Genomic DNA, 25,563 nt, shown 5'->3' on the forward strand with positions numbered 1-25,563 from the left:
TACATTTTGGATATCGCCCAAGCCTGCCTACTACATGCTTGGATTTCTATCTGTGTCATTGCATGTTTGTGTAACCAAGAAGCGGATTGCGTGAAAATTCATAGCTATGGTTTGAAGATTCATTGTTAAAATAATAGAACTGAATTAGATACAGCTCAACCAAGAGCAGCGATGATTCGTGGAAAATGACTGTGCTGTAAACCGTGCTGTAGTGAAGCGCCTCACCCAGACTGACCTGAATTTGACTTGTGATGCTTCAGCACTGTGGTTAAATGTTAAATGGGAATGTAAGCTTTGAGTTACAAACAATGAACACCTCCAGGAGTCCCGACATTTCACTGCTCCACAGTTTAGCCTCCGGTGTGACGTTCCCAACCTTCCTCCCATCCATATGTATGATTTACTCATTTCATTTCCTTGATCCTATGTATACATTATTGCTCCCTCATTATTCAAATCGTTCTTCCAGGAGAATCTGTGTGTGTGTGTGTGTGTGTGTGTGGACAGGCGGATGTGATTGCATAACTGCTGCAGTGTACGTGTTTGTGCGCGGTGTATGCGTGCGTGTGTTTTCTCTCTTTGATTGGAGTGTCTAATTATTTACCCACCGTGGCAAGAAAAGCGGACTATAAAAGGGCCGGATAAATAATTCATGAGCAGTTGTCGACGTTACTTTGAAAGAACGGTAAAAAAATGATTCCACTTTCCTCCCCACTTGCAGCAGATGACAAAATGAGAAGATGAGCAACACTTCTTCACATTCTGAAACACCGGTGGAAGTTAGGCGGGTCGCAGGTCGTTTGAATTCAGCTCCCAAAAAAAAAGGCACTGGAGAACGTGACTGTCATGACTTTAGACTGGAGTGTTTGACTTTCTGACCTGTGTGTGTGTGCGTGTGTGTGTGTGCGTGTCTGGAGGCCAGGAGAAACAATGTGTACTGAGTATGATATGATACTAACCCGGCAGTTACTGAGCTCCTCGGCTGTGAAGAGGATGCTTCCACACTTCTTCCCAGGAATCCCGCTGGAGAGAGAGAGAGAGAGAGAGAGAAAGGTTGAGGACTAAGAAAAGCAAACACCAACAGATACTTAATCGAGAGAAAGCGGGAGAGAGCCAAACAAGATCTGAGAGAGTCATGAGTGGATGTATGTGCTACAGTCCTGTGATTAGCCGTGACGGTGATGTGTGCTGTGAAGGACCCATGTGAAGTCCATGCTTTGCTCTCTTACTTTCTTTCTGTCAATTAAACAGTGCTGGACACACTGTTTGATTGACAGGTGATCTCTGGGAAGTGCAGTGCAGAGACACCACAGCAATGAGCACTGAGCACCAAAGATGGAGACTAAATGAAAAAACACAACAGCAGCAAAACAAGTATTTTGAGGATTGCCACTTTAATAATAAAAACACAGAGATAATTGTTAACAGTGAAATGTTAACTAACTTCTGTGTTTACTGCTAATGCTGACGAGCCTAACGTAGTAGCTGTACGATGTACAATGTTTTTAAATCAAATTCAAATTTGTTTACATGATAGCCTTCATAAATGTACTTTCCTCCTGTTCAGCTGGTTTATTGTCATCAACTGTTTATTTGTTGACAGGGACAATGCACATTAACCAACATCAACAATTTTTTTTTAAGAATATTAGACAAGAATGTTCATTAATGTTACATTCTATTTTTTATATTTTCTGTATTTGCTATTGGAATCAATATGTATATGTTATTTATTATAGATAGTGTTATTAATATAACTGTGTATTGTTTAAATGCAATAGAACAGTATAGTTTATTGATTTGTATATTATTTATTTTGATTTGCCTTATATCCTTAATGAATATCCTGGCATTGCCATTACTGTATGTTGACTGCATGGTATTTGATGTGCTCTCTCTCAATGTGGACTGAAACACACACACACACACACATACACACATACACACATACAATGCCAGATAGAGATCTTGAGGCTATCTTTTGCCACAGATCATATTATCACTAGCTGTCCATCTGCTGATCTCATTGCAGCCCCTCACTTTTCATTCTGGTGACTAATCATAGCACCAGTGACAGAGGTGCTGACCCCAGACCAGATTCTCAGCAGACACAATTAGCAACCATGGGAGGAGACAGATGGGGGTGGAGAGGAAGAGGATTTCTCATCTCCTACACACGAGGACACATCGCCAGTCCCTCTGCTGCTGATCTAAATTCAATTCCCACATACTAATTTGTCTCAAGGGGAGATTGGACTTTTGATGAATTACGGGAAAATCTCTGTAATTGTATTGAAATTGGATCTGGATTGGAAAATATGGGCTGAAATCATTCATGTCTTCGGAAGGGGGAATCCCCAGTTAAAGCGGGAGGCTTGGTACTTTCTATTCTGCTGTTTCTTTGGGAATCACTAGGTGTTAGACATGAAGAGAACAATTTTCTCACCAATTTCCCAGCTCCTATAGTGTTGTCTACACCCACTCCCAGCTCACAAACAGACAACTTTTCATTGATTTTCCCCTGTCCCGTCTTCTCAGCTCTGGCATTGTCCTTGTCCCACTTGGTGCAACAGATAACATGGTATATGGGACATGTATCCAGAGTGCCTTATGGTACCATGGCATTTTTAGTATAGGTGGTCTCAGTGGAAATGGAATCCCTCGCACTTTCAGAGTTTCCATTCACGTACTTTTATGCAAATCATGACGTATCACATTAGAAAGGCTGAATGGAAAGTGCAAATTTCATTAAAGTTTCGTCAATATCGCAAAAACGTTTTTCCCTTCGAACAGTCAATAAAGAAACTGCTCAATACATAGCAATGGAAACTCATTTGTTGAATGAAATTGATTGCCCGCCATGACCTGCACAAATGTCCTATATGTTGCTTCTCCCTTGTATCCCTTGTCTCCATCATGGTTTTATGACCATTAGTTGGTACATTCGAATATCATCCATGTTGTTTCTAACATGTATAACCCTGCATTCAGGCGATGTCGGGTTGTACTTTTCTCAGAGTCGGGAATACGTCACAATACGTTCACGTGCTTTATGGTTGGAAAATCGGAGAACATTTCCTCAACCGTTTACACACACTGCAAGCCTTCTAGGCTAACGTTAGCAATCGAGCTAGCGATAGCCTAGCTAGCAAGCAATCTTCAGCTATTGCACGGGATCATGAATGTAAATACCACAGGAAATTGAATGCCATAGCACTATAGTTATCAAGGAGTATATCCATGTCTTTTAAATTTGTACCTGTAGTTCATTTCCGGCTTTATTGTATGAAATTTCTTACGTTCATGTACGACTCTGTTCAGCCATGTTGGAAAGAGCGACTACGTCAAAACTCGGCCAATTCGTGCTGCATCTGCGATCCCAACTTCTCCATACATTTCATCCATTTCTCTAAACATATTTCTTCACTCCAACTACTTCCAAAGATGGAAAAGCAACAAATTCGCCAATTTTTGTTTTTAGCGACATTCAAAAAGTTTGCTCAAAATTTGCTTGACAGTCAGAAGGAAACATACTGTACCGCTTCTTAAGACTGTCAGAGACCAGCTTTTATGCAAACGTTTCATTTTCATTTCTCTTTTCATTCTTTGTGTCTTTCTGTATTCTTTTTTTTATCTATGAATTCCTTTGGACCCCTTGCGTTGTCTATTTTTACCCCTTTTGTTCTATTCCTCCTTATTTTTCTTTTTTTTTTATGTAAACCACTTTGTGAACTCTGTTTATAGATAAGCGCTATATAAATCAAGCGTATTAATATCATTACCATCATTAGTGCATTGCATGGAGCTACGCAGGGCCAAATAACACTATCTCAGGACTCTTCACGGTCTTGACTGCCATGTAGCCGTGTGCAAGGGGATTATAGGCTGAGAGAAAATGAGTTCATTATTGAAAGTTTTCAGGGGAGGAGTAAAAAAAAAAAAAAAAAGGAAAAAGTTCAGGAACCCTTATCATCCGCTTGAGGATTCCCTTTGGCTAAGAATCACGTTCCACCTCGCAACAAGACGCCGCGATTCGTTCCATCCACTTGACGATGCTGCGCTGTGATTAAAATGCTGGCCGAGATTCAAGGATGCCGTCGTAAACATCCGTGACACATACACAGGCACAAGCGCACACACACACACACACACAATCCATTATGCTGGAGGCAGTCTGAGGAGGTAACCACCGATGACAATATTCCACACACACAGACACACACACAGGGATGACAGCCTCCTTGAAAAGCTGTTTCCAGTGCCCTTGAACCATGGTTCAGAGTCACAGTCAGTCCTGCCGTTGTTTCTGTCTCCGTACACCACTGTGACAGCACCATGACTTCACACACACACACACACACACACACACACACACACACACACACACACACACTGGCGCACGCATAGCTACACACAAACACGTGGTTGCACGTTCCTTCAGGCAGGTAAAAATTGCAAACCCGCATCACTTAAAATGAGAATTAATTCCCGCCCTTCCATTTTCCTCTCTTCTTCCTCCTCCTTGTTTTTTTTTTTTTTGCTAATCAATCTCTCCACCCCTCCAGTCTTTAATGAAGAATGCTAATGTTGATGTATGGGCATCCTTCAGGCAGCGATCGCTCCTATAATGACTTTTTGCATGGTCACGTGGATACCTGCAGCACACACACACACACACACACACACACATATTTGTAGTGCTACACATGTGAGGACCTTCAATTTACTTCATTCATTCCCACCTAGCCTCAATGCGCTCCACTACATGCCTAACTTTCACCCTTACCCTAACCCAAACCTAATCCCAATTCTAACCTTAACTCTAAACCCAAGTTAGCTCCTTAAAGAAGTGAAGAAAATGCCTTCACTTCGCATTCTGAAGGCCTAAAAACTCAAACTGATTCTCACAAAGATAGCAAACTGTGTATACACACACACACACAAAGTCACCGGTTGTCACAGACGGTTCTATTCACACTCCTCCAACACTGCGACTAAAAGCTCGGCAGTGGTACAACAACTCGACTGGAGCGAAAGCACAGCGGGATGGAAGGAATCGATACAGCAAGGATGGAGTAAATAACTGAAAGATGGAAGACATCAAAGAAAAGTGTGTTTGTGTGTGTGTGTGTGTGTGTGTGTGTCGAGTGCTTGAGCAGGAGTTTTCCCACACATACCTCGTCCTCCTCCCACATCTTCCATTGCCTGCTGAGGGTCCCCTCTCCCACACATGTTATACAAGCTCACACACACACACACACACACTTACGCACAAAGCTACACAAATGTAAACAGACACAATGATACAGAAAAACTACAGACTAAAATCCCCAAACTCTCCCCTTTTGTGTTATGATTTTTTTGGAGTGCATTTCATCTGTTATACATACTTTATCATACCAGCTTACAATACTTTGGCATGCATAAATATAACCCCCCATTAATCACACACACACACACACACACACACACACACACACACACACACACACACACACGCTCAAAGCTACACAAATGTAAACAGACACAATGATACAGAAAAACTACAGACTAAAATCCCCAAACTCTCCCCTTTTGTGTTATGATTTTTTTGGAGTGCATTTCATCTGTTATACATACTTTATCATACCAGCTTACAATACTTTGGCATGCATAAATATAACCCCCCATTAATCACACACACATACACACACACACACACACAGTCCCCTCCTCATACACACATTGAAGATCACCTATCACAACCAATGGAAGCAATCCAGGCGCTACGTGATTCATGTGGAAATAGCGCACGCAGATTAATTTCCATGCATTTATTTATAGTTTTGACGGGGATCCCCTGCACCGCACACCACTTAGTCAGGAGGGCTGCGGCTTGCGGCCCACATTCGCTGCCGAGAGCCCGGGTTAATCATGTTGTGCGAGAGCAGGATTCACTCTCCACTGGATGTCCTTACATGGCCACAGAGAGGTTATACAATATTTATGTCATCCTGAGAATCTCAGGTTTACATAACTCGGCGTAATTCCCCCTGCTATGTTTCCATATAAAATGAGGTGCAGAAGGCATCATTTCAGAGATTGTAATCCCATGCAAGATGGCCATTTCTGTGATTTTTAAAGTCAAAATTCCAGCGCGAATTGCATACCATATTTGGGTATTTTTTTTCAAAATTTCAGCCATCGCTTTTGACATGCAATTTCTTTTCCTCTTTGTCTAGGCGTTTAGTTTTTAACGTCCTCCTGTCGTGAAAATAGAGGCCGTTGTGGAATCTAGAGCAGTGGTTCTCAACCTGGGCGTCGGGACCCCCCCCCCCCAGAGAGTCACAAGCCAACTTTTTTTTTTTCTTTGGGGGGGGGGCAAGATAATTCATGGGATTGGGAAAATATATATATTTCTATTATATTAATTTATTGTCATTTCTATTTTTTCCAGATTTTTCTCAATTATTTGCTTGTTTCTTGTGAAATAGTTCTCAAAGATAAGATAAAATATACTTTTAATAAGATATACTTATACTTTATAATATAGTATATACTGTTCACCACTCTGCATATGCAGCCAGTGACAGGGGTTCGCAGGCATCACCTCACTTTAAGGGGTCAGAAGCAAAGGTTGAGAACCACTGACCTAGAGCGGCTCCCAAAGTGGGGTACCCCCAGGGGTACTCGCAGTTACATCGGGGGTACGCCAAAAAAAAAAAATGTAGTACCCTCTCTGTGTCAAAAATAAACCCACACTTTAAAAAAAAAAAACATATCACCTCCTTGATCATAACACAATATAGTAACTTTCACCACTGCTCATTTTAGAAAGGCCACTGCAAGAAAACGTGTTCTTTGTTTAGATTATCAAATGGACAATGGATCATTTGTTTGTTTCTGGCTGCTAGCGTTAGCATTAGCAACATGGCTAACGTTGCTAACTCTAGCTATGATAGCTAACGCTAGCAGCCAGAAACAAACATAAGCTCTGTTCGAAACAGTTCCAATTACAGAAATAGTGCACTATATAGTGTATCCGCCATTTTCTACTAGTGTCCGAATTCTCAACGGTTAATTTGATTCACTAAATAGTCCACTATAAGACAACCACAATGCACTACAAATTGTAGTGAACAGACAGTGTACCCTACAATTTCTCCTGTATACCACAATGCAATGTGATCGTGTCTTACCGAAGAAGAAGCAGCAGCTAGCTAACATGTTACGTATAGACCAATTTGGAGCGGACGTCACAGTTACGTCACTGCAGTTGCGCGCGCAGTGTGGTGGCAGAAAAACGGAGGAAACAAGTAGAGGTAAACGGGCGAGATCCCCGGAATAAGGGAAAAACGGGTGCAACAGATCTATATAACAACACACCTAATGTCATCTATTTACATCAAAAGCCCAGCCCAATGTAATGGAGATTTAAAGAGTCATAGTGTCATCTTGTGGTGAAAAAAATGACTTGTCAAATGTTTTGACTCCGCTGAGATCGGGAGGTAGCTCGTGTCTCAGTAAGCAGGCTGACCAATATCATGCATGTGATAAACTGAAGCTTGAAAAGTAAAATCTGGAGAGGACAACGGCGGAGACGCGCTGGAACGGAGATCAGTATGGATGTATGGACTAATATTATGTATATTATAACAGTCTACAGCGGAGTTTTTAACGTTGTCTTAAACGGCACAGAATCGGAAATATGAGACTGATCTGCCGTCAGTATATAGTTGTTTGACGTGTTTATAATAGCCCACGTCTTGTATAGCTGCATTTTATGTCCTTGCCGCTGGCTAGGCAGTACGTCGGTCCGTAACACACAGAAATCATTCGATAAATCTCGGTATTCAAGGTCCTGGACATGACCGCAAAGTACAAAATTGTATGCGTCAAGAGATTTGTATGCCTTGAGTTTTTCTTTTGTATAGACACTGGGTTTTTCCACAAGGTATATGAAGATGTCCGGCCACTGTAACTTTGGCCATTTAGTTGGATCCTTGACCCATTGATCCGACAGTGAGTAGGCTACGGGTCAGGAAACCTCAACCCATTGCTAAAGCTTAGCTTATTAGTGTAAGACAACCTGTCTTCTACTGGCAAACCATTAAAATAATTGGAGAAGGCGTCCGGATGATCCATATTCCTATGTTGTAAATTGACACCTGATACCGCTAACTCTCACTTTCTGCTACCAGTTCAGCTCCGCCCACAAAATACATCATCGCTGTTTACAAACACAAAAAAGGTCTATTAGACACCTCAGTCGAGTTTCCTCCGTTTGGAACCAAGAGCAGCAAAACTGCAGGAATCATCGTTACAGGTCAGCTGACTACTTTATCCACCAGTACAGGACAGGCGGTGATATGAAAGTTTGTGCTAGTCATTAGCTCACAAGCTTGTTTACCAAACCAAAACAGCTTGCTGCCATTAGCAGACAGCACCAAAGTTGACAAAACCGCACTTGCACATGATTAGAATTTCAACAATTTATTTGTAATTTAATTGTTCAAAACTTGTCAAAATCAATATGACCTGAATCCATTTCAACCTGCTGTCATGATGCTTGGTTTGTTTCTGTGATGCTGGGTGCGTCCCGCTGTGTCACACGAATATCCAGCGCATTTTTTTGACGCAATGATATTTACTGTAGTGTCCGATATTTCGTTCGGTCGTTGCCCATATAGTTCACTATATGATAAACACTACATGGGGAATAGTGAGGGAATGAGTGAACCATTCCGAACGCAGCTATAGTTAGATGTTTGTTTCTTTTGTTCCAGAAACAAACACAGATGTTTGTTTCTGGCTGGTCCTGGCTTCCTTGTAGCTCCTGGTTCGTTTTCTGGCTGCTAGCGGTAGCGTTAGCAACATGGCTAACGCTACCGCTAGCAGCCAGAAATGTTAGCAACAAGGCTAACACTACCACCAGCAGCCTGGCTACTGTCCAAACTACTACTGTCCAAAGCAAGAAACAATCCCAACTAGAAACCCCGATCTCAGTGCTATGATAGAGGGTAGAGTTTCCACTGTCACTGCGGTTGTTCCACCGTCCTCCATTTCCGCTACTGGGGATAGCTACCTTTTTTTTTTTTTTTTTTTACTGGGGATTGCTACCGGACCTCTTTTGGTTGCGCAATGGATGACGCACTTCCTTTGTGCTGTAAGTCGAGCCTTCATTCTCCCGGGAGATCGTACCCGGTGGCAGACAGAATTGCATAGTGAAAGCGAGGCTTATAGGGATCCAATCTAAACGCCGATGGTGTCATTATTCTATAGCCATTACACTGTGCAATCAACATTTACTTAATAATGATAAGTTAAAGCAAAAAAGTTGTCTATAGGGTCTTTAAGTCACAGTAATTAACAGTCGGCAGTCACATGATCTTTAGCAGTGTTTTATTTTTCCCACCCGCATTCTGTGAAGACCCGCCCCTACTCTGCCTCTGATTGGCTCTGACCCTGATCCATCTCACTCCTCATGCCTAAACCTAACCAAACAAATATGAGAGGGCTTTTTACGAGGCTGAATAACGAGCAAAATTGTTAATAACACTGTCATGTCTTCATATAGGCCTACTTTATGTTTGTTATACCGTAAAATTTCAGCTGGATGGATGTGGCGACACGTTTTGACAAATAAAGGCCGGTCTCAATTAGAAGCCGGTTGCCATTGGAACAATACCATCCTCTGTATAAATCAAGTCTCAATCTGTCTCAATCACATACTTATCCTATCTATATTCAGCAATATGTTAAGACATTTTTTAGAGCTGCATTATATAAATAACTTATTTTTGACTAAAATGTCAGATGGGACCTTATTATTCCAAGGTCATGGTGTGACATCAGGATGAGGTAAATGTGCCACAGCAGTTCCACTTTCATTTCTGAGTTTGACAACAGCATTTAAATTGCAAATCCACACAAACAATTGATACAATAAAAACATAAAAACAGCTATAGATCCAACACAGCTTTGATATTTTCTCTACAACATTGTCTGTCCAGCTGTCTTAAATACAATGTTGGCTGTAGAGCCACTTACAGAATTAAAACAATACAGGCTGTGCATGATTTTAAAGATATAATTGGTGATATTGTTTATTAAGGGAAAATGCAAGGTAAAATGGGGGAGGGGGTGTCAGGTGGTGGGTTGCAAATGGGTGATGGGGTGAAGAGAGGGAGTGAGCACAGGTGTCAGTGTGCGAAGGTCTTGGCTTGAAGCAACTCAAGCTGACTCCATCTTGTCCTTTTTGTTCTTTTTCTTCTCCTTCCTCTTTGGGGTAATGAGTTTGATAAATCTCCTCATCATGGAAGGCTCCCTGGACTTTTTGTGGAGTTCTTCTCCCACCTCTTTTCCATCTTTCTCTCCAGAAAGGCTGGTCGAGGCTTCCTCTGCCTTCTCCTTCTCCTCATTCTGTTGCTTCAGCCTGATCACCAGCTCCTCCACCGCCTTGAGCCTCATGGTCTGCTCATGGTCTTTCTTGACCATTTCCTCCATTTTTCGTCTGAGGGCTTCCCTCTCCAGGTGGATGGCATCCTTCTGCTCCTTCTGCGTGGCAATCTCTTGCTCGAGATTTTGGACTTCTTGCCAGTGTGCATGCTTCATCTCACAGATCCTGTTTTTTGTGGCCAGCTCATAGGCACTCTGGAGATTTTCTTTGCATTTCAGTTCTTTGCGGAGGTCTTCGTTCTGCTGGCTCAGGAACTGCTTCTCCTCCTTCTCTGCCATCAGCTCGGTGGAAAGCTGCTTTCTGCAGTGGCCCATCTTTCTCAGGAGAAGTCTCTTATCCAGTATCACCTGGTGTTGGTCAATCGTCTTCAACTGATATGTCTCCAGTTTCTCAGCCAGCTCGTCAGTGTTATGGAGCCTTTCTTTGAGTTCCTCTATTTCTTTGCGGAGGTCGTTGTTTTCTCTGCAGAGGAACTCCTCCTTCTCTCTCTGAGGGTTAGTGGCCTGCTCACATTCCTTCTGGAGGGCCACATTCTCCCTCTCGCAGGCCCAGAGCTTCATGGCCTGGTCCTTCATGTCTTTGCGGAGCTCCTCGTTTATCCGGTGGAGGCATTCCTCCGCTGCGTGAATGTTGGTGGCCTGCTCCCTGAGCCTCTCCTTTTCTTTCTGGACGGCGATATTGTCCTCCTCGCAGGCCTCCAGTTTCATGGCCTGCTCCTTCAGGTTCCTGCGCAGGTCTTGGTTCTCTCGGCAGAGGAACTCGTACTCCTTGTCTGCCTTAGGCTCCCCGCGTCTGCTTTTGGCCATCTCTTTCTTGAGTGCCTTAAGTTGATGCTGCAGACCCATATTTGCGTGGATTTGGTCCTCGTGTTCGGAGGCCAACTCCTTATAGTTGCGCTGAAGGCCCGCCTTCTCTGCCTCACACGCCTTCAGCTTCCTGGCTAGCTCGATGGGATCCATGGTCTCCTCATCGTGGACTTGTTGTTTCCGCTCCATGTCTAGAGAAGAACCTCCTCTTTGAGGAGGCCTCTAGCAATAATCTGTCTCTAAAATGATCCTGTTTCTGCTGTCTGCTGCTACTGTTCTCTGCTCTCTGCTTTCCAAGTGATCGCTTGCCGTCTTTGCATGAAATGAGCCTCTGCCACTGATGCAGGCTGTTTTATTACTGAGTTCCAATTGTGTCATCAAAGCAGCGTGATGTCAGTGCAAGCCAATTTGTTGATAAAATTTGGGAAGATTCCAAAGATTCAAAAGATGCACAATTTTAATTGCAGTGAAATTATGTCTCAAACGGCTAAAATGCCGCCTATGTAACATGTTAATCATGCCCAAAATTTCCATGGCTTCTAACCTCGCCACCCAGTTATATAAAGCCAACCCGCGTTGTCAGCAGTCTTATTTTTTTAGGTCGACGGCAGTGTCTGAGCAGCAACTCTGTCACATCAGAAATGTAAAATCTTAGAGCAGAAATCCTTAAAAAGTTCATAATCTGGCATCAGAAGAGAAAAGAAAGAAAGGAAAGAGAGGTGAAATTGTTCAACTTCCATTATTTCGTTTACAAGAAGTTAACATATTTAGGGAATGTAGAAGAATGACTATTACTATAACTACAATACAGATAGTCATGGAATTATGGACAAAATCATATCAATAAAAATATTCTCAGATTGGGTCCAAGAGACACAATCTCATCAAATGGGGGTCGGTAGCTCTAATGTGGACTAAATGAGGTGTCTTTGATATGAAAAAGGTTGAGAATCACTGGAGTAAGGGTTAGGTTGCTTCATCAAAGGGACTGTAAATATTTGAATTCCATAATTAATTTAGTAATAAATCAGACTAGTGAATGATAAGTAGTAGCTGATTTAAATGTCGTAACACGTAAGTAGAGACAGACAACTTCTCAAATGGAACAAACCCTTTATCAAACAGGGGTCTGGGCTCTAAAACGTAACATTATCTATCTAGGGATCCTTGAAAAAGTTTGGGGTTTCAATATGTCTTTGTAACTTAACATATTGCAACAAGTCAGTTTCCATTTAGAGAAGAAAGATTGAACATTTTAACAAAAGCACTCATGATTTACACCTCCGTTGATTGACTGGAAAAAACTAAGTGGACAAAGTGGAGCAACAGCTGGTGACTGACAAGATATTATTTAGCTGGTGTGATGAATTAAAACACCAACCGGTTACCAAACTATCAGCTATAGAGGGATTGGTCCTGAATGTGCGCTGAGGGCACCTCTGGAGGCCAAAGGCTTTCTGTCTCCTTTTGTTCTCACTTTGCCTGAAAAGCCTGAAAACGTTGCATAGTGGTGTGCTCCAGAACAACACAGTGTCTCATAGCAAACCTGGAATAGGCAGAAGACCTTAAATACACATTTCAATGTCAGCTTTACATCTCACTGTGTCCAGTTCACCTGCTTGAAATGGAATGTGTGTATTTGCATGGCAAGTTATTGCGTCTACAGGCCAAGCCTTACAAGGAAAACCTTTTTCAGTGTTGAATGAATGCAACAACATGCATCTGACTGTAGATATTGACATGATGAATGTGGCAGTAGATTATTTTGTTTATTTCCGGTGTAATTGCGGTTAGTTAGAATAGATATTGTATAGAACATATTAACTAGCTGGCTGGTGGCTTTGATGAGAAAATTGTTGAAAATTATTGTATACAAAAAGGATGGAAGCAGTTATAGTACACCCAGAGAAGGATGCTTCACATAAGGTCTATGTAAATGAAACAGGCAAACAGGTGAGTGTGCTGTAACACTGTGCCACTACAACGTTACAATAAGGGGAATCTGACTGGAAGAAATACAAAGGTCAAAGGTCAAACTCCTGGTCTTCTATTTATGCCAAACCCTAATAAGTCATGCTCTTATTGTATTAGTGCAGCTATTCCCAAAGTGGGGTACTCGCAGTTATGTCGGGGGTACGCCAAAAAAAATCTGTAGTAGGCTACCCTCTCTGTGTCAAAAATAAACCCACACTTTAAAAAAAACACTTCAGTCACAGTAATTAACTGTCGGCAGTCGCATGATCTTTAGCAGTGTTTTTTTTCCCACCCGCATTCTGCGAAGACCCCAATTAAACGCAGAGTCCCTTTTACTGGCTGGGTGTGGCTGCACGTTTTGACAAATAAAGGCCGGTCTCAATTAGAAGCCGCTTGCCATTGACGCTGCGAAGAAGTTTATTTTATTTTTTTTCTTGCACTCAAACATCAGTCACATTTGCTGATCGCCATGGCGGCACAGAGAAAAAAGTACGAACTGAAATTCAAGCTGTCAGTTGTCAAATTTGCTGAACAAAACTCAGGAGAAGCAGCAGCAAAACATTTCTCCGTTGATCTTTTTTCGGCTTTCATCGTTTCTACGGTAGGCTACCGCCCGGTATTTTGATACGGGTCTCTCTCTCTCTCTCTCTCTCTGTGTGTGCTTTAGAACGTAACCGCTGTGAAACAATCAGAAAATAACGTTTATTTCTCTGATTCACCGGCTTTCTCGCTACCACCGCTCCCTCTCTTCATTCACTTTCTAGCTCGCTTGACCACCGCTTCTCTCTCTCTGTCTCGGAGCGAGATCAAATGAATGATTCGTAATTTATATGTTATTCGATAGCCTAATTTTTATACAAGTAATATTCATACTGGTTTAAATAAACAATTTGATAGTATTTCCCATCTTTGCTGAGCAAGAGTTTTGTGCGAAAGGAATTAAAGGCCTGTCCCATATAGACGCCTGTCCCAGATATAGGCCGGTTGAGTTCAGTGTTTGAAGCAAATAAAAGCTTGTGCTATTAATTGAAGTTTTACGGTACTTCCTTTTTGTAGCAGGCTTACAAACATGGCAAAATGTAACATCATATGAGAGGTATACAGCAGGAGGTTGAATGTTTGAGGGGGTACAGGACTTTAAAAAGTATGGGAACCACTGATCTAGAGGACAGTTTTAAATGCATTTTTGGCACAACGTTCAAGTTTTGTTTTGCGTGACAAATAGTTAAATCTCAGCCTTATGCAATTGTATCTGGGGCACCAGTGATTTCAGCAAATTCCATCATCCTGTGTCAATGTGTTCGATGAAACATAGAGGTTGGAGGGTAATTCATTACATTACATGAGGTCTCCACATATTGTTCCCGTACAAATGAGTTCCTAAAGTTGGGATCATGGACATAGCATGATGAGGTTTGATGTAATACAGAGTGCAGGGAGCACTGTATTTGACTAGTCAACTGATACAGCAGGCTATCAATATAACAAAGTTTGATGATCTCTTTTCTCCAAACTAAAGTGATCTAAAATCTAAGAAAGAACTAATTTGCAAAGGTAGAGCTTTTATCCTTCAACGCTACATGTCAGAAACTGTGAAAAGAGAGAAATGGGGACGGCTCGCTCAAGCCTCCTTATACTGCAATATAGACAGCATGGAATAAGGAGAGATCATTAACAATGGTCATCCAATATTCATGAGCCAAGATTAAACAAGCCTTCAAACGATATCAATAAAATATCTCAGCCAATTGCCAAGTAAGTTCAGAGTTTCATCTAACTGACTGAACTGCAACTTGGAATTTAAGACTTTTTCTAGCGGAGTAAAGGGTGCTGTCTTATTCTTACAAATGCTAATCAAATTGCAGCCACAGCAACAAAGGCTTTTTAGCTTCTGCAACTTAAAGACTGTCTGGCCATTCTTTTTTTTTTCAAACAGACTCTTCCCTTGACTCCACTGATCACATTTTTAGTCACTGTGGTATCTAAAGATAGTAACTCATGTTGTTGCTTTATTTTCTGCACATCCTGACAGCTAGAAGAAAACCAACTAAAATAATTACATCTCTGACATTCACATTTTGGTTTGAAGCGCTAACTTTGTTGTATTATATAATAGAGTCTATTATTTATTGCTACTCCTTTCCAATTTATTGCTACTCCTTTCCATTTGATCTTGTTTTAATTTGTATGTTTTCAGTTTGTATTTCTTTTAATATCAAGCATTTTATTTTTATTTTTTAATGTAAAGCACTTTGAACTGCATTGTTTGTATGAAAAGTGCTCTATGAATAAAGTTTATTATTATTATTATTGATTAGATGCTAACTGAATGCATCGTAAGGGGGTTGAGATTTGTTTTAATCATTTTCTTTAACCTACATTTTAACCAGAAGAGTCTCTTTTTCAAGGGAAAACTGGTCAGGACAGCAGCATCAAAATAAACATAAAAGTTGATGACCACCAACATACAGCAGTGTATAAAATATGCAGTCAAATGCATGTTTTAGCCCATTGACTAAGTACACTACCATAACTTTTTTTTAAAGCAAGAGGAAGAAACATCCACATCATCCTTTTCACGATGTCCATGGTTGCTTATCGTTTGTCTCCTGGGTTTGATTTGCCGAACAAATGGCAGGGCAGGATGTTCACTGTGATGGATTACCCATCTCAAGCAAGTTTCAAGTCTCTGCAAGGCCATTTTCACACTGTACTGAAATGAATGGAAACCAATGGCTGCCTGGAAGGAAGGAAAAACACATTCAAACATCTAGACAAGCATGGTATGCTTTGTAAAATGGTTGGTGGTAATGTCAAGTGTATGTGAATTGCAGTAAATGGGACAACAACAATTCCAGAGAACATAAAGAATGTTTCCATCAGGTTTCTTAGAGATATAAGAGCGTAATTAGTAAAGATGCACTTCTAAGTTTGTGGCAGCTAAAAAAAAAGAATGTATTACTTTTTCATTTTACAGTGTGATTCCCACATTGAGAGAAAACGGAGCGCTCTCTTCTCAGCTTGTCAATTAAGGCTGCGGTGATGACCTCCAGCGGTTTTCTCCACATAGGCCACACTTCATCATTTCCAGTCAAAAGAGAGAGAGAGACGTCCTCCCTGGTCAGCGCGACGGTGACCCCGGCTTCACCGCGGACGAATTGTTGCCATGGCGATATGTGATCGGTAATAATAATAGCGGGATTTCCAGAGAATTCCACAGAGGCTGAAGCTCCGCCGGGGGGATATATATAGAGCAGGTGTAATATAAGCCTGCTATACCTGCCTGCTGTGTGTCATGAGATGCTACTGTTGAGGTGTCTCTACAGTGGAGGGCCTAAGCTTGTTAGGCTTGCTTCATATTGAATCCTGCAGATGAAAAAACTCTGTTTGGTATGCTTCTGGGCAAAAGGGCCGCTGGCATGAAAGTAAAACTCAAGCAACTGGAACTTGTTGAAGTTATTTCAGAGTATGTTGAAGTTTTAGAGTATGTTCTGATTTGTTTTGGCTACATTTGATTCGATGAAATTAGTAGAACGCTGATACAGAATCTACCGCACACCCAAACAACCCAAAGGGCTTTAATTTTTGGTCGGTTTCTTCGTTTTGATGGGGGGTTTCGGCCTGTAATTGTGTAAGTTTGAGTCATCTTGAATATTTGACTATTACCTGTATTATATTTATTGGATTGTACAATGTATTTTTGATAATAATGGGTTCGAATCCCCCACTCCCCCCCCCATACACCAAAAAGTGTATTGTTGGCATGGAATGTTATAATGGAGAAACAGCCACCAATCCATCAATATGCTCTCACCAAGCTGCAAGTCAAGCTGTCGCCACATCGACAGCCTGCTTGGCTTCCATGAAGTTTGCAAACTGTCACGATCAGATACCACTTGTCACTCTCCAAGCATGCATTCGTTATCAGAATGATAGCAGATAACGGGGTTCCCAGGGAAACAGGCTGAGTTTGCGCATGCATGAACGAACCCTCCAGAGGCTCCACTGAACTGGGTTGCCAAGTTCCAGCCTTCAATCTTAAATGAACAGGAGTGATTATCATGTTAGACGGTCCCCTCAATAGCTGCCAGTCATCTGAGCATTTCCGCAGCTCGTCCATGTACTTTGTACCTCGGCTGTTTGCCGGGCTTGCGGCAGCCTCGGGGCTCTGAGGGCGGAAAGGTGTTGGGGAGCTGCAGCACGGAGCTTTCTCTTTTGTCTCTGAACTCTCCATCATTCGTTAACTCTTCCTGATGTCGCTTTCCATTTTCTCCAACCCTATATACACACTCAACCCTGTATACACATTCGGAGGAGGGGTGGGGTGGGGTGGGGGGGGTTGGGGGTTGGGTTGGTCGGGGCGGTTGCAGTCAGAAGCTGCCGTTTCCAATTCTGCCCCAATTCTCTGCTGCTCACCTACTGCACTGTTATGGAAATGTGGACATGGAAGAGGAGAGGCAAGAATAACTTGGTGTGTGTGTGCGTGTGTGTGTCTGCATATAACACCATGCATGTATGTTTGTGGGCAGACATATAATTGTGTGTGTGTTTGTGTTGGGATGCGCGTGAAAGCACGTGTGAGAAAGAATCCTGTTTGTTTTGCGCAATCACGCAAGTGTGTGTGTATTTGTGCGTACGTACGCGCAAATACGCATGCAGCTAGGTGTGTAACACAACCACGTGTGTCTGTCTGTGTGTGTGTGCCCATTCCCGACAGTGTGTGAGGTTTTCCCTTTCTCAAAGTGGTTCTCCCCATGGGGCATTCTGCATGGGGAGACCGATGTTCATTTTGATTACAAGCGAGGGAATGGGGGGGTTGGGGGGGGGGGGGGGGTGGATGGTACCCGTAGTGTGTGCGACAAGGTTGGCCTCTGCTGTCCCTCCCCTCCCACCCTCAATCCCTCTCTCTCCTGTCACCCACTGATGGGGATGACAGGGCGACAGGGCGACTGACAGCAGGAGCAGCTCATTCAATTACCCAGCACTCTGATGAAAAGCTTTCATGTTCTCCAGAGAGAGGCGAGGATGGAGGGAGGAGAGGGAAGCGGTCTGGGGCTGGGAATAGGTAGAGTGGCTGTGGGAGGGAGAGTCAGGTTGACGATAAGTGGAAGGAATAGAAAAGGAAATAAAAAAAACAAAACAGGAAGTGTGTGAGAGAGTGTTCACACCAAGCATGTTTGGAGTATTTAGTTGAACTCCGGAGCGTTTACGCCTCAAGTTTGGTTTGTTAGGCCAGGTGAGAACAATGCCGTTCCAACGCTTAAGATGCTCCTCATGCTTGGAAATCCTAGCATTACAAAATGAAGCATGGGCAAACTGCAGTCTGGACTGATGCTAATGTTTTGATATTTCATCATGTGCTCTTAAACCTGCAATAAGCAATATCAGACCTTACAACCAATCCTGAAACTAACGAGACATAATGATATAAACCAATATCCACATAGCAGCCAGCTGTGTTGCTGTCTTCACCTCTTTTCTAAAGCTTGTTGTCAAATTCCGCTGCTCCTGGTCCATAGCTTTTCATTTTTTTAAAAACTAGCTCATCTCCTCCCTCGCTGTTTCAAAGCGGCGCTCTCCCCCTCCCATTCCTGAAAAAAAATTCTCGCCATGGTGGAATCCATCATGAAGCGAATGAGTAAACTTGTTCAACTAGTAAACTTGCAACCTGCCTCTTCACTTGACATTGTGGGACATGTAACCTTCACTGGGAGAAAAATCTGGCAAAGTGAGACTGGTAACCGGCGAGACTTCTGTTAGCATTTATGCTTCCATTTGTCCTTCTAGGCCTCCGTAGTGCAGTGGCTTTGCTGTGCTTTATTTACAAATGTGTTGCGGTTTCTGTTGCCCTCTGGTGGTCGGAAAAATCGCTTATTGCAGCTTTAAAGGTACCATGTGTAATTTCTGGCTCAATGCTGTCCTCTATCCTTCAGCGACTGAATAACCCTAACCCCATGCCAGCTGAGATTTTATTAACATGCGAGCTGTTTGTTAGCTAGCACCCACGCTAACAAGGCAGCAGTTCTCTCCGCTGTACCTGCCATTTCTTCAGTAGTTCAGTACGCTGCGATCGCTGCATAGTTCAAGGAGGACTGCAACATTATTTTGGAATAAACAGAAGAACTGGCTAGTTAGCATGAGAAGCGATACCCACCATGGCTGAACAGACAAAGAAAAGAGAAACTCAAACTGCATCAACAGAAAATCCAAGCTCCGCCCACACTGTTTGACAGGTGATCTGTGGGAAGTGCAGACAGCAATGAGCGCTGAGCACCACATCTGAAGTCAAAATAAAAAAGCAAAAATCTTGTGGATTACCACTTTAAGCACACTATTGCCTTAATTGGACTGTTGGCAATAGTTGTCTTATCGTTCACTTGTATACATAGCCAGTGGATGGCAACAAGAAAGAAAAAGAAAAAAAAAGATGAGAGAGAAAAGGGATTAGAGGAGGTTTCAGCAGTTCTCCTTCTTCTTTCCTCCACTCCAATTAGAGCCTGTACTTGACAGACATCTCTCCCTCCCTTCCTTCCTACCTCCCTCCTTCGTTCCATCGCTCTCCCTGATAATAATCAGCTAAAGAGCAGCCTCCCGCTACCAAACCCAAAAAGATAAGTCTAATTATTCATTTGAGTGTGTGTATCTGTCCGTGTGTGTGTGTGTGTGTGTGTGTGTGTGTGTGTGTGTGTGTGTGTGTGTGTGTGGGGAAAGCAGAGCCCCCCCCCGGACAACATCGCCTCTCCTCTTGTCTACCTTATGAATGAATGAATGAAATAATAGCAGAGCATCGCGCTGGAGTTTTCAATTACAGCTCAGTCACTGACTCTGCTTGTCTCGGGGGGCCGCTGCTATAAATTCATTATCAGGCTATTTGCAGTTTGGGGAAGTCGGACAGTTCCACGAGCCAAAGCCGGCAAAACGAACGGACCCGGCCCGGCATCTAGAGGAGAGAGAGAGACCCCAAAATAGCAAGGACACTCCATGTACAAACAGATTGGAAAGAGAGTGAAGGTGACTGTAGTAGATTGTTATTTTTAATACATAATTCACTGGAAACCATGTCAGGCGTTGTAACTCAAGGGAGGGAGCTACACCCACAAAGAAGAGTGAGAGAGAGAGAGAGAAAGAGAGACAATGAGAAAGAATTGCAGATGAGAAGAAGAGGAAGATGTGCCCTTCTCCAGTGTCCGCCCGGAGCAGTTAATGAGAGATAAAACATGTACGTTGGCCTTTTTCAGGAGAAGGAGGCCGATTCATTATGCATGTTTGTTTTGCGTGCCTCGCACTCTCGCCCTCCTGTGAGATGTGATGAGAAATTTAATAGAGGACGCGAGGAAAGCTTTTAATTGGCAGCGAGGGGCATTGTGGGTAATTCCCTTTTCATTGATATTTAAGTGGATTATCGAGGAGTTTTAGAGCAGAACACGACACTAAGTGAGTAAGTAGGAAGAGAGGAAAAATGCCATTGTTGTCTTGCTGGAAGCGTTCCAGTTTTGCGTTTTGGCCTACATAGAAACAAACATCGGCTTTTGTTCCGGGGGAAAAAAACACGATAACGGCAAGAGACTTCAAACACTGGCAAAAATAAGGTTTTAAATGAAACGAGGTCAGAGTCAGGCACTTGCAGGTGAATTGGGTCGGCGTGTAAAATCGCCCACCGACCTCAAGCCTCTTACAGCGCTAGGATCCGCTTTGCCCCGGTGATTTAGAATGAGAAAAAAAAAAAAACAGAAGATGATACTTTTTTGGGAAACCCCAGTCTTGATTTTACCCGACAGAAACTCACCAACCTCTGGCAGTGCGGCATCCATTTTGGTATTTTCTAATACAATATGCATGGTGTCGCAGTGAGCAGTCTGGACGGAGCAGCAGCTGAGACAGCATCCTATCTAGGTTAGACCCAAAGCCCAGCGAGCAGCTATTAGGTCGCTGTTAATAATAAATGGCCGGCGGGACTGGGGGGTGGGGTAGGGGGGGCATCTAGGAGGGGCTGGGGGGGGGGGCGGGGGGCACTCGTCATCAGCGATTGGTACAATCCCTGCCACGCTTATTACCATCATTACACTCGAGGAAGCGGCTAATGGCAACTCCCTCGGACGTGTGAGGCGGAAAACAAAAAAAAACACAAGGAGAGAGCGTCATTTCTGTCACGAAGCGGTGAGCTGCTATTAATTGAGAGAATTTGAAGACTCGCCCCGAAGATAACACAATCCACTCAGCTCCCTCTCAGCTTATTGCATATTTATCTAGGCTATTTTAGCATGGAGTCAATTAAGAGTGGCTCTCTAATGGCAGGAACAGGGCATCTTCATTTCATCTCAGAATTGCGTTCTACCTGTTATTTGGTTTGATTTACTGATTAATAAATCATGGGAGTATATTGTGTCTGTTAATGGAAGGGTTATGAGAGGTGTCGGCTATTGGCTGGTTGTGGGGGAAGCTGAAGTCTCCGGAGATGCCCTGACCTCCTTTTCCTGGCACTGTGAGGTAGGGATTGGGGTTGGGTGATAGGAAGGAACAGGATTTCCCACTGCTAACCCGGTATGGAGCTGCACTGGATCTCACTCCGACAAGCTTCATGTACTTTATATGAAAGGGATGAAAAAAAAACGTAGCAGCATCAATCTGGGGTGGATCATTTGAAAAGCCCGAGCAATTATTTCCGAAAATTACTTTCTTTTTGGATGACTTCATGGCCTATCTGCTTTACCAGAGAGAAATAGGGGGGAAATAAAGGAGAGACAGCACATGTCAAAGGTCACGAGCCGAACCCCAAAACCACATCATGTCGAGCAGGATGGCAGAATCCCCAGCCTGCCAAGCCACACTGAAAGTCTTCCTAACTATTGTGCTGGCGCTCCTCAGCAGGACTTGGGATTTACAAGAACAACCTCAAAGTGTTACTGTGATTATTTCGGATGCTGCGTCTGTTCACATGGATTTCTATCTTCAGGCTGAAGTTGGCAACGCACAATGCGAGTGAACAGACCGAAAGGATTGGACATCGCACACGCATCTGGCATTTCTGCACTTTTGCCAGTCGGATTTGCGGGAACACACACTAGACGACCGGTTGGATTTGCGGGAACACACACTAGACGACCGGTTGGATTTGCGGGAACACACACTAGACGACCGGTTGGATTTGCGGGAACACACACTACCTTAGTTCTCATGCCATGTAACCCGCCGTAACGTGAAGATAAACATGAACCAGCGACAGTATGCTGAAGAATCAGCGCTGAGGACCCGAGGGTCGCTAATGGACGTCGGAAAGCTGCACTCAGAGCAGATACTGTTATCTTCACAGCACAGTGGGCAGGTACCGAGGGTAGACCTGTGAGAAAGTAACACATATTCCTGTCTATTCCAGTGATTCAAGAGGTGGGATCGCTCTCCTCAGACCGCACTGCAAAAAAGAGCTCCTTTTTGAGTTTCCAGTGAATCATAATGGCCACCTGTCTCCACTGATGACAAGCTATTTCCAGTACGCATATGTTCTTAGTCACAATTAGTCACAGACAAGAAATTATGTTTTGCCCCCGAACATCAACCCTCTGCCAAGAATACAGCTGAGATAAAAGGAGAGAAAAAAGCCACATATGCCTGTGTGATCAGAAAAACACCTTATAATGAAGGGCTTTCCACTTGGCAAGGTATCTTTTGTTCTGAGCTGGGTAAGAGACAGAGAGACCGAGCGAGGGGAGAGAGAGCCTGGGGGGGGGGAAGAGAGATTACGCACTTGGCATAGCAGACACTTGAAGGTCTTCTGGCGTTCTCTTTCTCCCTGCTAAAAAGCCATTCTCATTTCCGTCTTCCATTTCCTTCCTTCCTCCCCAAAATTGCCCTCAATTTTGGGGAGAAGGAAATGGAAGACACCTCGCTCTTGCTGCTTTGTTCTTCTCTGATGATCCATCCCTCTTTACTTTTTTGGGGGAAAAAACACCCCCACCCCAATCCTACACCCAACACACCCAGTGCACCCGCCCACACACACACACACACACACACACACACATTACTTTCCAGACAAAATAAATCTGCAGATTATTTGAGGTGGGGATTTCATGTCATGTGTATTTACTTCTAAGTGCGTAGTGATGCCAAGTTCGCCTCTTTTATGAGATTCGGTTCTTTGAGTCGCTAAGTAAAAAGAATTGTTCAACTGACTCTTTCGTTCATTTGATTCAGTTGACCATTATGTGCGGGTGAGAGAGGGAAGCCTTCCGGTGAACAATGAACACTTTAAAGAGTTGTGAAGGATGTAATGTCTACTCGGTACCACTAGAGGGCAGCCCACACTCATGAAAGTGGACAGCAGAGCTCAATTGCTAACGTTAGCCTATGGCAAATGTGTGTAAACAGTTGAGGAAATGTTCTCCAATTTTCCGACCATAAAGCACGTGAACGCAAACTACTCGGATGGCCGAGTTGTGACGTACTCGACTCGGCTAAAGAGAAAAGTACAACCCGACATCATTTGAACGCAGGGTGCCGTTCAATCAATGAGAACTGTGTAGACGCAATCAGTGAGAACCATGCGCATTTATTTTGTGTTCATCTCATGTCAACATATATAAAGGTAGGAAATGCTACAAACAACTAAACTAAAAAATAGTCTAGGTCAAATAAAAAGCGAGTGTGAATAAAAAATGACGAGAAATAGGAAACAGAGAGAATATTAGGTCATGTGGATCCCATGCTGCACATATGCAAGAGACTTTGCAGACTGTGCATATGTTCCAGCTCTACAGTTATATGTCAAAAGAACATTTTAGCAGTTGAATGGTGAGTAAAACAAATAACTATAAAAGGTGTTTATTTTCATAAATATGCAAACAAAGTATATAATTAGGTCGCACACAGTAGTTTAGGATCTAGCCTAAATGACGGGACATTACATAAGTTTGTGGAATAAGCAAAATTATTTACTTAGGTGGAGGAATGCAAAGATTGACTTAAGCAGCTCGCTAGTAGAATTACATTAATAGTCATTCGCCACAAACAAATCGTTCACAGAATCATTCCATCAGTACTACTGCCTGCAGATCTTCATGCGGAGCCTGCACTGAAGCAGATCACACACGCGCACACACACACACACACACACGCACACTATCCTGATGAGCCCGCGGGACCTCCATGGCTGGGAGTCTCCCAGGATCTCAGCACCCATTTAACCACACAGGCTGTTTGGAGGTGTAGTCGTAACACCACTGTGGGAGCCTGGCACACACGCAGGCCCTGAGGCCAGCATATGATCGACAGGAGGGGAAAAAAACTCTGAGTGTAAGCTCTGATGAATGGGAGAAATGTGCGAAAGTGGCATGGTGAGAATATGACACATTTTTAATGAATGTAAGACACTGGCATCATGTAGGCCTACATTTCCCGTCCTATACAGGTAGATAGCACTTTAACGCTCAACAGTAATCAATAAAAAAAGGGATAAACCTCCTGTTGGTGATCACCATGAGGTAAAACAACCACCAAATTTAAATAAAAAAGCATTGATTTCACCTTTTTTTACTCCTCAAAATACCCTCAGGTATCAGTTTGATACCACCTAAGATACTATACTATAAATTTGCCTGATTAAGGCTTATATCTGCCTAAAAAGGTATGTAAAGTAAGATTTGGTGGGTTTACTCTCCATGATATCTCGAAGAGTCGGATTGAGTGTCGCCCAGTCAGTCGCTAAACCAAAATAAATTATGCTGATAACCTGCAGGGTAAATGGCGCTATAAATAGCCCAAGACGGGAAAAACACTCCAAAAACCCTCAAGAATCCTCTATCACTGATGCCAGGGGAAACGGATCAGTTTCTATGTGTGCCAGTGTCTCCTCGCAGCATGAGTGTGACAGGGAGACGGTGGGTGGCATGCTAGTGGCATCTCCAGCTAATTATCTATTTGGACAAAGATCAAACACCCCACAGTGGAAATTATGTTCAATGTTTCTGCAAGTCTGAGCATCTGACGTGCCAAAAACTCTCGGTGCAGGGTGGGAAAGGGTGGAAAGAAAAAGGAAGACAAGTGGAAGCGTTGAAAAAACGTCTAAAAGTGCTTTGATAATTTCCAAAGTGTTCTGGAGATGGCACAGTATACTAATGTTCCCTAGAGATTGTGTTAATGCTCGCACCGTTTATGTTATTTACAAGTTGATTTCATTTCCCTTTGTTATTTGTTTTTCTACAATTTTCCTCCTTGATGTGTCTCAATTATAGTTTTTTTTTAAACCCCTTGGGGGTTCTTCCTCTAACCTAAACATTTTGTATTCTATTCCCTCTGTGTTTTATCCATTAAACGTGCAAATACATCATTCCAAATGAAAGTCATAACCC

The 25,563-nt window shown here is 43.0% G+C and overlaps 1 protein-coding gene across 1 annotated transcript in view; it reads right to left on the reverse strand.

Annotated features, from left to right (window-relative positions):
• LOC139643954 (copine-9-like) overlaps window positions 1-25,563 on the reverse strand; it is a gene marked incomplete at its 3' end in the record, with an annotated part of 98,657 nt that overhangs the window by 21,856 nt on the left and 51,238 nt on the right. Inside the window, exon 8 of the mRNA XM_071519278.1 lies at window positions 960-1,023. Coding sequence (XP_071375379.1) covers window positions 960-1,023 — 64 coding nt within the window. The remainder of the gene's footprint in view (window positions 1-959; window positions 1,024-25,563) is intronic.

Source organism: Centroberyx affinis, unplaced genomic scaffold, assembly GCF_046629955.1.
Source record: "Centroberyx affinis isolate AG114_WGS23_722 - 3 ecotype Tasmania unplaced genomic scaffold, CSIRO-AGI_Caff_v1 ptg000678l_1, whole genome shotgun sequence".
Classification (NCBI taxonomy): Eukaryota; Metazoa; Chordata; class Actinopteri; order Beryciformes; family Berycidae; genus Centroberyx; species Centroberyx affinis.